This window comes from Lissotriton helveticus, chromosome 3_1 (assembly GCF_964261635.1).
Source record: "Lissotriton helveticus chromosome 3_1, aLisHel1.1, whole genome shotgun sequence".
Lineage (NCBI taxonomy): Eukaryota > Metazoa > Chordata > Amphibia > Caudata > Salamandridae > Lissotriton > Lissotriton helveticus.
The window spans coordinates 896,458,805-896,473,916 of NC_136061.1; the positions used below are offsets into that span (position 1 = coordinate 896,458,805).

At 47.4% G+C, this 15,112-nt stretch overlaps 1 protein-coding gene across 3 annotated transcripts in view; it reads left to right on the top strand.

Moving 5' to 3' along the window:
* Positions 1–15,112, top strand: part of LOC144824780 (uncharacterized) — a 106,957-nt gene that overhangs the window by 63,798 nt on the left and 28,047 nt on the right. For all 3 annotated transcript variants that reach the window (XM_078683787.1, XM_078683789.1, XM_078683786.1), the window contains exon 2: positions 3,048–3,095. In XM_078683787.1, coding sequence (XP_078539913.1) covers positions 3,048–3,095 — 48 coding nt within the window. The remainder of the gene's footprint in view (positions 1–3,047; positions 3,096–15,112) is intronic.

Genomic DNA, 15,112 nt, shown 5'->3' on the forward strand with positions numbered 1-15,112 from the left:
CAAATTCAAACAGCGCAGCCTCTACCTATTCTTTTGGCCTAGTTACCTCTAGAACATTTTTTGGGGAGATGGCATTTTTCTGTGCTTTATGTTAAAATACAAATCTTTAATTAAAAAGCCATATTTGGAATATATGCCTCTTTTCTATTCTGTCTTGTCTATGTGATACAGAACTACATTTGGAAACACCAGTTAAGTTCCATGTATTTTACCAGTCTGAATGTCTAACAATTGCACATATACCTCCAGGGGAGTAAGTTATAGTAACAAGCCCACTTGATAATAATCCTTATTTTATTGTTTCTCAAAGTAATCGCTTTAAAAGAATATTCTACTATTCATGAACCATAAACCCCTTCGGCCACTGGAAGTGCCAAAGTGACTTATTCAAGTGTATTGCATGATTTTATTCAGTTTAGCTGTTTAGAGTGTTTTCAGCACATTTTGGTTTATTTTTGCCACATAAGCTATGTAAAAATGTATCTTTAAACTCCTACTCTGTTAAAAATGTTATTGTCCTTTCTGAAAATCGGCTCATTGAGCACTGGAATTGTCCCTTTTCAATGCATTAGTGATTTTAGCTAATGTATTCCAAAATTGTGCTTTAAATGCACTTTTGATTTGATCTTTTTCAAAATTTTCAGAGAGCAGGGGGACCTCCTATCAAAACCTTACTATGAGTTGAGGATTTGCATGTATTTGATGATGCTTGCTTCCTCTTTATGTAAGTTCGCTTTCGTTATAGCGGTCTTGATCTTGAGGAAGTTGTAGAGCTCTTGGTTCGGGAGGTCGTGTAGCTGCTGTAAGGTGGAGCTCAGCGACAACAAACAAAGTCACCCCACAACTAGCGCAAACTAAGTTTTGGCTCCTCCACAGGGCCTACTGGACACCGTCCAAGCTCCACAAGGTCGGCATCGCAGAGTCGGGCAAATGCTGGAACTGCCAGAAAGAAGAAGGCACCCTCGAACACCTCATCTTCAACTGTGCGAAAGTCAAGAGGTTTTGGACACAGATCAACGCCTTCATAAACGACATGCTCAAAGCTGACCTAACAATCAGCTTCGTAAGCCTGGCGACAGAACACCTGACCGCGAACCTAAGAAGTAGAGAAGAGAGAGAACTACTAGAATTACTCCTCACAGCAGCCCTTCAAATAATCCTGACTAACTGGAAGAACACAGCCAAAGCAAACTTTAAAACATGGATTAATTGGGTCACCTTCCTGAGAGGGGCAGACAACATCACAGGCAATTTCTCGAAAGAACACAACGCCAAAGTACACATGTGGGGCCCACTAGACGAGCACCTGAGGAAAACCCAGTAAAGGACAATGACCCCCCATTCTTGCTGATGCCAATAAAAGCTTTTGAAATCAAAAAAAAAAAAAAACCTTACTATGGGGAAGGCTCCATTGCTGAAATCCAGATTGGGTATTACATATGACGTTTAGCAGTGCCAGTTGAGGATGTGGGTGGAGATAATATAGTAAGTGGGTGGAGCCAGTGGAGGAAATGGGTGGAGGCAGAGAAAAGTGGGTGTGGCCTCCACCAAACATTTGAGCACTGCACTTCATATTTTACAAATTAAGCACTGACTAAGAGGCAAGTCCTTTGTTGTGTGCATCCTTTGTGACCTAGATTCTCGGTAAAAATGCACCAACATTCTATTTCTTATGCAGCACAAATTCTGAAATCATGTATTTTAATGAGCTCTCAAATGTGATAAAGAATTAAAAGGAAACTTTTTGAAATAGAGTATTTCCCTAAGTACACACAGCTCGCGTATGTGGGAAAGCTGTGATTGAGCGTAGGGTTTCTGGTTTAGCTTTGTGCAATTCAACCTCTCTAAATGATATACTTTCTGTCTCCTTTTTACATCAAATGTCAATGCTTTTACTTTATTTCTTGGGCATAACATTAGAGCGTAAGCTGCAGAAAGGCATGCTCCACTCCCCAGCCACACCAGTTAGCACATGCCAGGAACAATTGATCTGCAGCCTTTCTGTCCCACATGAGGATGAGAGAGCTTGCACAGTGCTCCCAGCTAATTAGATATAGCCTGTCGGGATCCAAACCCAAGCAGGAAGTCCTGTTCCAATCAACAGTAAGTGCCTACTTGGATCAATTGCCTTGCAGGCTTTCTGACCCCCACTGGATTAAGCGATCATTGCAAAGTGCTCCACCACCAGTCAAATTCTGCTGAGACCAATTGCCTGGTAGGCATTCTGACCCCCAATGGGGTGGGTGTGTTTGACACATTGCTCCTTCCCACCCTCTTAGATACTGGCCTGATGAAACTACAACCACAGTAGGCACTCATGTTCCCTCTGCCAGTAAGTACCAATCGTCTGGCAGGCATAATGACCTACTCAAGGGGTGGGCATCTTGCCTGTGTCCTGGGGCCCATGCAGGGTCCTTGGTGGCTGGCAACTGTAACTGAAGGAGGCAGAATCTCTGCATTTAAGGCCTGGACGAAACCGTTGATCCGCCTCCTAGCTTCTCACTACCAGTGCAGTCTACTGTGCTAAACCATAGGTCAGGTAGCACTAGTGGTGAATACCTGGGCATGCCCTTCTGTCTGCAGCTGCTGCAGCTTAACATGGGCACTACTTGCCTCTAGTAGCTCATACTGGTGCTTTTCGGTTCCAACTTTAAATGGTGATTTTCATCCTGTGGGTGTTTGCTGGTGAAAATCATTAGAAACCGTAAACCAGACAGCCTACGTTTATGTTTTATTGCCATTTGAATGTTTACAATTACCCCACCATACAATAAGTTGGATAAATGATATAATGTATTTAATGTTAACGTTTGAATGTACTGTTTTAACACATCTTGTTCTGCTTTTTATACATTTGCACTTTGCATATATAGCACTAATTGCTTTGAATTTGTATCTTTGAAGTGGGTGGGTGGAAAACTATAATCGAGTGGGATGTTAATTACTAATGCTAAGATTTTTCTTGCGTGGTTAGTCATTTGTTGACCAATGAATGTTATTTTAGATGAATCTGCAAAATACAATTCTTTTCATTTGTATTTTTCAAGATGGCTGAAGGCGACAGCGCAGACCAGCTGCCGGCTCCAGAGTCACTGGTCAGTGTTGCTTTCCTTTTTTTCCATAGATGCAATGAAGTAAAAAGTCAGATAGTAAATAATACGTCTGGTATAACAATGATCAAAATGTTCTTGTGACTGTCTTTGATGCCAGTACTATAGAAGGATATGTGATTGGCTTCATCTCACCGAAGTCATCAGTTACAAAGCTGAAATGTGACATGAACAAATGCCTTCCAAGTAAAGGGGCCCTCAAAACCATATTTGCTCTTGGAGCAATTTAATATTCTCTCTCATCGAATGTCATGAATGTTATATAGGTCCCGTTCAGGCAGGCTGTGAAAGAGATGAAACTCTAGGCATGTAGCAACTGTAGTGGATCCAGATGAAGCCTGAGTAGCAAAACTGTGGGAAGCTCGCTGCACTAGTCAAAGGAATGGTAAAAAGTATGCTCAAATTCTGGAGCCTCTTGGTTCAACATGAATATGTCATTGATGACATAGGGTGTCTATGAACATAAAGACAGGTTGATTCCAAGTAGTAGTGACAAATGTACATATCACAATTAATTGCTTACCTGGGTAGAAAAGGGGCTTTACTGAAGGCAAACACCTGTGAAACGTTCTGTGATGCTTTGCTTGACTGCTACCACAATCTGTGTTCAAACACCTGCCTTGTAGGCTCCATGGGTGGAAGAGCAAGAAAGGGATTATGTGGGGGTGATAAATGTCAATCAAATAAGAAAGTCTGAAAAGATTAGAATCCTGTGTTCTGTCTAGGGACTTGACATAAACATAACTGGATATGGGGAGGTGTGGCCATTGAGGCCGAGATGGTGGGCACATTTCTGTAGCACTCCGGGACTCCTCGATCATCTGTGGGCATCCTGAGGCTTACCGAGCCTTCTCTCCTCCGCTAGTCCTGCTGCAGGAAGCCCCGCTATCAGACGGCTCCTGAACCAGTTCTGTAGCTGCCAGGGACCCCAACTGTTGAGGCAGCTCCTCGGACACGGTTGAGGCCTGGGAGTGCAGCTACCTCTGCACAGACCTGCCTGCCTTGTGCAGAGCGACTGCGGTCGGGCCCGATGATTGCCGAAGCCCAGGGACAAAAGGAGCACACACCTTGGAGGAAGAGGGGGTGTTGGCCTTAGCTGTTGTCTGCCTGTGATCTGGGTGCCGGGTGCAGTCAACCGGGGCTGTTGCATCTGGTGTGGCCTGCCCATATCGATGCAGCGTCAGAGCTGCACAAGGCTGCAGCCCCCCACTGCCAAACCACCAGCAATAGACTGACTTGTGGCAACTGCAGGGGGTTCCAGGTCCTCACACTTACCACTTTCTACTTTTGGGAGGAAGGAAGGCCCCTGCTGGAAAGTGATCGAGTCTCCCCGGCCACAGACCCAGCTTCTCGTGCTTCCTGAAGCTATCTCCATCCATGTGGGGGACCCTGGCAAGCGGTCTGGGGATCAGACACCTGCTTGACTGTGAAGGGTCTGGAGTGTGTGCCCCCGGCGGCATTCGGGCCACTGGAGAAAGGCCATCTACCTGGGGGGGACCCCTGGGAGCCGGCTAGGCTGATGAATGCTTAGCCTTCCCCTTTTACTCCATTGTCGGAGCACAACCTAGGCACTTTACCGCAATGGCCAGACCTCTGCGGCCCTGATCTCCATTCATGACCAAGATGGGGAAAGCCAAAGGGCCCAGCGTTTACACCTACACCAAAATGGACAGGTTTACTGTCCAAATGCCTCTGGAGACTGAAACATTGACAGATGGCTTTGAATCACATTAACCATCCCCATCTGGTGACCTGGGGACTATGCTAAAAGCTTTTCAATCCTCCTGCGAGGCGGTCAAAACTAAATTTGGGCAAGGATGGATTGATGTCTCTCCTGCATCAAGATCTCCAAAATGTCGTCCACCAGGTGAGTAAAGCTGAAAGTAGGGTGTCTATCCTTGAGGACGAGGTGGTCTTTCTTAAACACAATGTCCAAGCTTTTCTCTATCGCCACCGTTCTGGAGCACCGCGTGGAAGATGCGGAAAATAGGTCACGGAGAAATAACCTGCGCTTCACTGGCTTTACAGAAAGTGTCAAGCTCCTTCACACGGAGCAGTTATTAGAAAGATGGCTGGAATCCTGGGTACCAAAGTAGCAGCTGTCCCCTGTCTTTACCATCGAGGAGATGCATCGTTCTTTGGCTCAACAGCTTTCCCCCAGGCACCTCTTCCCCATGATAGCCTTGGCCCTGAACTACAGAGATTCAATCCCGCGTACGGCATATCAGGTAGGAACCCTGACTTCTGAATCTGTAAAGATCATGATCTTCCCTGATTACACCAGGGCAGTCCAATAATGGCAAAAGTCTTATGAGGACGTCAAGCAGAAATGCTAGGCCATGCACATACAATACATGCTCATATTCCCCGCCGGGCTCAAAGTAATCCATGACTCTAAAACATATTTTTTTGACACTCTGGAGGCAGTCTGGATGTGGGTGACCAAAAAGTCGGATCTGTGTTACAAATTACACACGATTGGCCCGCCCCTAACTGACACAATTGACATCCACCCACCAAGTCTCACAGGAGAACATGTTCAAGGAAAGTCAGGAGCCACATCAGGAGTTCCTCAGGATCCTCGGATCCTGACAGAGCACAATCTGTAGCCATAATCGCTCCCCTGAGCACCATATGGTGCACATCTTGGACCATGACCAGTGATCTAGGTGTGAATCCAAGACAAGCAACTGATCATGGTGACCTTCTCTGATTGACACATTGGCTGGGCGATCCCTGGCAACTACTAATGCCACACAACAGATGCTTCAAAGGAAGAAGTGTGTGGTGGCGGAGAGTTGGGGGTGGGTAGGTTTCTTTATTAAGTTTTGTTTGTACTAATCTTCTAGCTCTTTTCCAACTTTTCACACCAGACATAGCACTATGCACCAACCCACAATATACTGACCACTACTGCATACATTCACGATTGATTGCGGACTAGGCACCCATGCCCACCTTTTATCCACACTGAAACTCCGACTAACACTACTGAGGCAGTTTAGGTTTAGGTCCTTGAATGTCAATGGTCTTCTTGACTGGAATAAGCGGTGAGAGGTCCTACGCCATGTCAAAAGGTACCAACCTGCAGTTTTAATGTTGCAAGAAATGCATCCGCTTGTTAAAGTTTACCCTCTTATGAAGCGGTTTAGATATGACTGGGTGCACTGTTATGGGTACACCACGGGCTCACGGGGAGTGGTAGTCCTCCTCCATAAACCCTTCCTGCTGTTGGTGACATCCATAACTGCTTACAGCAGTGAAGAACACCATACTGGAGCTCCCACAAGGGACCACAATAATAGGAGGTGACTTTAACGCCTACCCAGACCCCATATTTTACTTCTCCAGTGTACCTGGAGCCAGTCGCATATCTCGTGCTAACCAGCTGCAGACTTGGATAGAATCCATGGTCCTGTGTGATTCCTTGGAGGGTGTGCCACCCACATATTTGGGAAAATATACACATCCCAGCAGTACATGCGATATTGTCTCGTACTGGCCTAATCCTCCTCCCCGCCGTAGGCCTCATACACCGATCAGGGGTAACAATCCACCCAAGTGGCACCTCTGACCACTCGCCCGTTGCTGGCCAGTTTGGGGTAAAAGGCGTGGCTCGCCTCCCCATCTGGTGCCTTACTGCATGGCAACTTGTTAACACTAACTATACAGATTTTCTGCAGATGGAAATCCGCACATAATTTGAACTCAACACAGGCATAGTCTCCTCTGCTTGGGACCCTTTGGGCACCCCGGAAAGTCATGGTCCAGGTAGTCACACAGGGGTATTTCAAACGCCAAGAGAAGTCTAAACTTGACCAAGGCGTAACACTCGAGCACCAAATATTAGAGTTGGAGCAAGAGGATATACTCGCTCTAACTGCAACTCGTAAAGTTAGCACGCCAATGCTCTTCTTACCACCCAATCTCATTGATCAATATGGAGGTTAAGATGTATGCAAAGGTATTTGCCAGCAGGCTTCAGCGTGTCTTCCCCAGCCCTATTCATCCTGACCAATGTGGCTTTGTGCCTACCAGAAGTATTAGACACTGCATACGTTCAGTACAAGCGTCCTTAGCCTACATTCAAACCTAGCAAGACTTGAGTGCTCTTTTTTTTTTTTAAACTGTTTTTATTACAACATCAATAAAATTGGCAATACAGACATTGTTCAATTACATTCCTTTCTCACTTAGATCACGTTTCTTACATATTCATGCTTGTGTTAAAACAGTATGTACCTTATTGCTTTATCAGTTCCTTATCTTACCCTTCCTGTCCCTCCCGTTATTCCTCTTCTATATCTTCTATCTCTTCATCTGAGCTATTTCCATCTGAGTCTGGCAGTGGTTCACAAATGTTCCCCCTGAAAGCATTCCACGCCGCCCATATCTTGTTCCATTTCCGCGGACACCTTCTGGTTGCATATACTGCACGTTCAGTGATCATCGATAGGTCCATATTTCTACACCATGCAGACAGTGTCGGTACCTCTGCCGCTCCCCATTTCTGTGCAATGTCTCTCTTAGCGATTAATAGACCCCGTGTAGTCCAGATCTGCCCATGGCGTGTGAGGTCGTTAGGCTCCCATATGTTTAGCAAACATCTTCTTGGTTCTGGTAAGAGTGATGTGTCTGTTGTCTGTGATACCGTGCGTAGGACCTGTCGCCAATAGTTTACTATTAGTGGGCAGTCCCATATAGTATGAAAAAAGGTACCCTCTTCCCCACAACCTCTTAAACAATATGGATGTGGTGCTCTCTGCATTTTATGTAAGGTGGTCCTAGTATAATATATTCGATGTAGGATTTTGAGTTGAACTAACCTCAGCCTGGCAGAGATGCCTACTTCCTTAGGTGATGCTAAAGCCTCTCTCCATTCCGGGTCAATCATGTCGCCCACCTCTGCAGTCCATTTCTCTTTCAATACACCTGTGGGGTCTGGCAGATTATTGAGTAGTTTTCGCTATGTAAATGATGTGGCACTTTTATGCATATGATCTGTAAGTAGTCGGTCTTCTAACGGGGAGGCTTCAGGGAGTTCAGTATCTAGTGGGAGTACCGTCATTAAAGCGTGTCGTATTTGCATGTATCTAAATCTTTCGTTCGGGCCTAGATTATATTGCTGTTGAAGCCGTGCGAATGGTATCACTGTTCCTTTATCCCATAGATCTCCCACTGTGGAGATGCCTATGTTGTCGCACTGTGTAAAGCCCTTACACCGTCGCAGTTGTCCTAGTGCCTTGGCATCCCAGAGTGGGGTCAGCTTCGTTATCACCCCCCTCCATCCCAGTCGAGCTTGTGCCGCGTACCAAATCAGTGCTGTGTGTTTAGTAGGTCCCACTAATTTTGCGACCAAACCTCTGTTGTAGAATATCGTCAGCATATTATTTGTTCCCAATTGCGCCCTATCTGCTCTATATGCTGTGTCGTCATGGGGTATATGGATCCAGTGGTTTATGACTTTAAGTTGTGCGGCCCATTAGTACAGTTGGAGATTCGGGAGTGCGATTCCTCCATCATACCAGCTGTTATATAGTTTCGCCTGTGCTATGCGGGCCGGGCGATTGCCCCAAAGAAGGGCCGACACCTGTGCCGCTCCTCGTTTAAAATAGCGGGGTGGGATCGGGTCGGGCGTGTTTTCAAGGGCATAAAGGAATCTAGGGAGGGCCTTCATTTTGTACAATGCTGCTCTCCCAGGTAATGAGAGGGGCAGCGATGCCCAGTGCACCACGTCACGCCTTAACCGCTCCAGTGGAGGTATCAGATTCTTAGAGAAGAAATCTGCTGTATTTTTAGTGATGTGTATTCCTAAGTATTTAAACAAATCTTCTGTAATCATTAATGGACATTCTGTAGAAAGTGTTGGCTTCGGTCCCTTCAGAATGTATATGACTGATTTAGACCAGTTTATTGTATATCCTGAGATTCTTCTGTGGGTGTTACACATATTAAGAAGTTCCGGTATACCGCTCTCTGGTTCTGTAAGATAGACCAACATGTCATCTGCGTAGAGTGAGAGACGGTCTTCCCACCCCATCTTCCAACTGATCCCCTTTAACAACGGGGTCTCTCTAATTAGTGTCGCTAGGGGTTCTAGCGCTAGTGCAAATAACAGCGGCCACAGGGGACATCCTTGACGTGTTCCCCGGTGCCAGGGCTATCTCATCTGATATGTGGCCATTAGCCGTCACTCGTGCCACCGGTTTAGTATATAGGAGCTGTACCCATGCACAGAATTTGGGGCCAAAACCCATATGTGTCAGGACTCAGAACAGATATTTCCATTCCACCATATCGAATGCCATTCTCGCATCCAATGACAATATCACAGCCGGGTCTGTCAGTACTGGGGCCTGTGCTATTGCTCCTTGCACTCGTCTAAGATTAAGGGCTATGTTCCTGTGGGGCATGAATCCCGATTGATCCGGGTGAATCAGCTGTGGGAGGTGGGCAATCATTCTGTTTGCTAACAATTTTGCTAGAATTTTGCCCTCTGCGTTTAACAGGGAGATCGGGCGGTACGAAGCACACTCCATCGGTGGCTTACCAGGCTTTGGGATCATTACTATCGTCGCTATACGTTGGTCTAATGGAAGTTTGGCCTTTTACAGACTCTCCTTGTACATTGCCAAAAGAGGCGGGCCCACCGTTTCCGCCATTTGTTTGTACCATTCTATGGGTATTCCATTTGGCCCCAGCGCTTTCCCCGATTTCACCGCACCTATTGCAGTTTGGAGTTCCTCAAGCATTAACTCCGCTTCCAACTCTAAGGCCGCCTCCGGTGTAAGGGTCGGCATCTCAATGTGTCTGAGGGATTCTCGTATGTCAGCCTCTGTTAATTCTACAGTGGGGGTATATACCTCTCTAAAGTGGTCTGCTAGGATGCGCACTATGTTTTCTGGGTGTGAATGTAGCATTCCCTCCTTCGTTCGTAACTGTTGTATTCCTCTTACGCCCTCTCCTTTCCTATCTAGCCATGCCAACATTTTCCCGGCTTTATCCCCTACGTCATATATTTTGCCTCTCGTCGCTGAAATGTTGCCAACTGTCCGTATCTTAAGGTAATTTCGATATTGCTGCTGGCATAAACTTAGGGTGTGTGCTGTGACGTGTGTTGGGTCTGCAGTGTGCGCTGTTTCTGCCGCTAGAAGCGCTACTTCCAGCTCTGCCAGTTCCTTTTGTTGTTCCCGCTTATGCCCAGTGATTGCCGCTATCGCCAGCCCTCTAAACACCATTTTATAGGCCTCCCAGATTATTGTTGCTGAGTCTACTGAGGTCGTGTTTTCCTCGAAATAAAGTTTGGAGGCTTTGCGGAGTTTCTTTTTGATGGTCGGTACCGTAAGGTATCCTGGGTATATGGGGTATATCCGTCTGCGGGTTTTTTCTCGACAAGAGAGTGTAAGTATCATCGGGGAGTGGTCCGAAATGCCTCTAGGCTTTATGTCTACTTCTTCAATGTTTTGGAGTCTATTATTCAGCATTAGAAAATAGTCTATACAGGATAAACTGTTGTGGACCGTAGAATGGTATGTGTATTGATGAGTATCTGGGTGTGTGTGCCTCCATATATCTACTAGGCCCATTGCTTCTATAAATCTTCGGAAGCGTGAAGGCCCAGTTGTCTATGGTCGAGTGGGGAACCTGTCTAATGCAGCATTGATTGTGGTGTTGAAATCTCCTCCTATGATAAGATCTCCTTCTGGTAGCGCCAATAAGAATTCACCGAGCGCTGGCAAAGCCACTGTGTGAAGTGCCGGCGGTATGTATACCGATACTATATTTAGGAGCCTGCCCTCCCATTGACCATGCACTGCTGCAAATCTCCCCATATCATCTAATTTGGTCTGTAGGACTAGGAATGTTGCAGTCTTTTTAATTAAAATAAATTGTACCTCTAGAACCCGAGGAGAATTCAGAGTGTGCCACCATTTTGTATCCCCACCTGTCCATTGCCTTGCACGCTGACCCTGTGAGGTGCATTTCTTGTAGGAGTGCCAGTGTTGGGCCATGTCGCTTTAGGGCCTGTAGGACTAATCCTCTCTTTATTTTGTCACCCAGTCCTCTCACATTCCAAGTTACAATTTTAAGGGGGTGGACCGAGGTCTCTTGTGCCCTTACGTCGGCGCTTCTATGCAGTGTGTCATTGGCCATGAGCATGATGTTTTAATGATGGGGACAGTATCTGCTCTACCGGCACGTGCATTCGTGTAAAGACCTACCATCATGAATATGTCTGAGCAAATCTGTAACGTGTGATGTGTTGTTTGAGCAGGAAACCTATCATCTGATCGTCGGTTTTCTCTGTCTATAATAGCTCTAAAGATTGTAAACAAACTACATAAACTGTAAACATCCCCCTCCCTAATCCTCCCCACCCACCCTGCCTCCCTGCTTAGCAGTATTGCAACTTCCCGCCACCCCAACGTAGCAGAGCACTCATCCCCCCCCACCAAAAAACATAGTACTTGCTTGTCCGGGTACAGGGACCAGTGGAGTCCCCAGACCTTCTTGCCCTCCAAGGTCGGCCATAGTCCGCTTCCACAGCCGCCCCAGCGGTGATTGTCATTACGATTATACTATCTGCCGGTAGTCTTCCATGCGTTAGTGTTGTCGTTTCGCAGTCTAATCTTCCTCTACATGTTCTGGTTTCTTGCGTACCTGGCTCTTCTTCTCCCTCTCGCCTGCGGTGATATCTATTACCACGATTACTGCTTCCCACTTGTTGCCATCCTTCGATCCAGTCTTGCGCTGCCTCCGGTGTCTCGAAGAACCATGCCCGTCCATCGGCCACCACTTTAAGTTTCGCCGGGAAGAGCATAGAATAGGGCATTTCTCTTGCCCGCAGTACTTTTTTGACCCCCAGGAAACTTCTCCTGCGTTTGGACACCACTGCTGTGTAGTCCGGAAAAAAGGTTATTGTTGAATTTTGCACTTTTATTGGCGGTGAAATTCTTGCGGCTTGCAAGATAGCATCCCTATCTCTGTAATTAAATAGTCTTGCGAGTACTGGTCTCTGGGGCGCCCCCGGTTTTGACCTGCCGCCAGGTACGCTGTGTTCTCGTTCCACTGTGAAAAAGTTGGAGAGTCCCTTGGGTTGCAGTCTCGTTTTTACCAGTTCTTCCACATATAGGTCCATTGCTTGTTTACATTCTGACTCCGGAAGTCCAATGATGCGTACATTATTCCGTCTTGCGCGTCCTTCCTGGTCATCGAGTTTGTCTGCAAGTAGCTTGTTTTCTTTTTTAAGTAGGGAAACTTCTGTTTGTAATTCTGATGTATCCGCCACTAGCGATTTTGCCACTATCTCAACTTCTTTCACCCTGTCAGCCATTTTGTGAAGGTCCACTCGCAGCAATGAGACGTCAGTAGAAATAGATCCTACCGTAGTTTGGACATTCGCCAATGCTGTCATAATGTCTTCTAGAGCGATCTTCTTCGCCCCTTCTCTGTCCTGGTTTTTCCCTGTGGACGTGTGCCCTTCTGACTGTGACGCGGAGTTTTTATCGATAGCGAATTTGTCCAGCGTGGCTTGGGCGGTGGTGTTTCTGGGACCCCGGCCTGCCATTGCGTCGTCTTACGCGGAATGGACAACATCTCACATGGTAAGCAACACTCTTCTGGCCGCAGGGTGAAGAGGGCTATGGAGCAGCCGTCTGCGCGTTCAACTGTTGATGCGGTCACCTCTTCTCATGGGCTATGGTTCCTTCTGTTCCTGCAGTTGCGGCGGTATTATGGAGCGTGACTTCGCGTCTGATGTGTGCTTTATTTCAGTAGCTCGCCCCCTATCGCTTCTCCGTGCGACTCCGTCTCTTGGTTGTCATTCAATGTCTTTCTATGTGGACAGTTGGGGGTCCACTTATGTTCCGTTTCTCACGGTGGCCCTGATTGTCTGATTTTGCGCTGTGTATTTCAGTACTCTGTATGCCTGCTCGTTTTGATGGTGGATTATGTCCATTCACCACACGGTGCCCCCTTCTATTCCGACTTAGCGCCTCGTGAGGTAGTGAGTGTTACGCACCGGATTCCTCTCCAGAGTAGTCTTTGTTTCGTCTCCACAGGCAGGGATAGTCGGTGATTGTACTTCTGCTGTGTTGCAGTATTTCATCAGGGGCCTCTGCAGTGCACTAGTCGCGCTTTTAGTTGGTTTTAGCAGTGCTTGCTGTTTGGGGTGAGAGGACACGTACCTTGCTCCTCTACTATGCCAGTTCGGGCTCTCCGGCTCCGCACTCCGCAGTCCGGTGCTGTAGCTCTGTCGTAGCGCCAGTCTCGCCCTCTGTGGACGCCGGCTCCTCGAGCAACCGCAGGCCCTTCCAGCTCGGGTGATGCGTCTTGCTCCTGGATTCGCGGCCCGTGTCCGGATTTGCGCCCCTCTTTTCCACCATGATTGCTGTGATGCTGCCACTTCTTTGATGGGCTTTCCGCCACCGCGTCCCACAGCTGCTTCCGTCCGACGTGGGTCCTCCTTTTCGTGCACCGGCTCACGCGCTCCCTGTGATGGCGCTGCCTTGTACTTTAGTCCCCGGTCTCCATCTTCTGGGTAGGCCCCTTCTTCACACTCGATGTTACTCCGACTTCCTGGTTTCGGATTTTTCCCGGAGTTCCTCCGGCTGTTGCCACCCGGCCGCGGACCCAAGCTTCGGCTCTTGGAGTATTGTATAGTACCGGATTAATGCTCTGATTGATTGAAGGCCCGTGTTCTCCCCGGAGCTCCTGAACTAAGCAGCCATCTCGTTCGGCTGTTAGCCACGCCCCCGAGTGCTCTTTTTTTAATAGACTTCGAGAAGGCCTTCGACTCTATTGATTTGGTCCTTCTCATTCGTGGTGCTGGAACAGATGGGATTTGGTTGCAAATTCACTACCTACATAGGACTGCTGTTTAACCACCCCTTGGCTCAAGTGGGAGTTATTAGGGTAATGTCGGAACTCTTCCCGATCCGAAGGGGCACTAAGCAGGGGTGCCCCTTATCCCCACTCCTCTTTGGACTTGCCAGCACGCCTTGAGTGTGACTCTTTCGCTGAGCTGTGCTGGTTACAGTGATGGTAATGGATTGAGCAGGCGGAGGACAAAATTACTTTATCTGCTGTTGATATCATCCTCTTCCTAGCTAATCCCCACCTCTCAGGCCCAGGTACCCGGGAGATACTTTCCTGTATGGGGCTGCCTCAGGTCTTTGTGTGAACTGGCGCACATCTATCCTGGTCCCTATTAAAGGGGACCAAAGCACAACAGACTAGCAATCATCCATTTCCATTCAGAGGCTAAGCTTCTTATACTTGGCTATTCACATTTACAGGGAGCCGAAGCTGGCCCGTGCACCCAGTCTCTCTCCATTATTACTAGAATGAGGCGAGACTTCTGGAGATGGGAGCATGGGGTAAGCGGAGTTGGGGGAGGTTGGTGGGGATGGGTTAGCCTCACGGTGAGCGGATATTGGTGGCAATAGCCATAAGGATGGCCTAGCGTGATATTGCCTGTAGGTGGTGAGCCTCACACACCACCACCCTAACTGAATGGATTTGTGTGTTCAGATAGAAAAGCCAATATACCTTACCAGGGGCTGTCTGCTAAAGCATCATCAGATTTGGGGCAAATGGTGGTCCTCTTACGGACTGGACTCTGGTAACTGATAAGGGTGGGTTTAGGGAGGTGTGGAATTGGTGCAAGCGGGCTGTCACTATCTGTCCACTATGGAATATGCTTTTGTTCTCGGTTACCAAGAAAATAATACAGCTGGATTATCAACAAAAAACCCATAACTAGATACCTGCTACAGCAAACTTGGATGCTAAGTCGAGGTTTGTGGATGTCAGGGGCTGGTTCAAAAGTGTTATTTGCCCATGTCAAAGTTATCGTATCAGAAGCAAAGGGGCAGAAGAATGTGGCAGCTAAGAGGGTTCATTGGGAAAACACCAAGGCGGGGTAAAAGAGTACCAGTCATGTGTAAACCATGCACAACAGTGGTTTTGATTGCCACTGCGTTTATCTTCCTCTCTAGAAA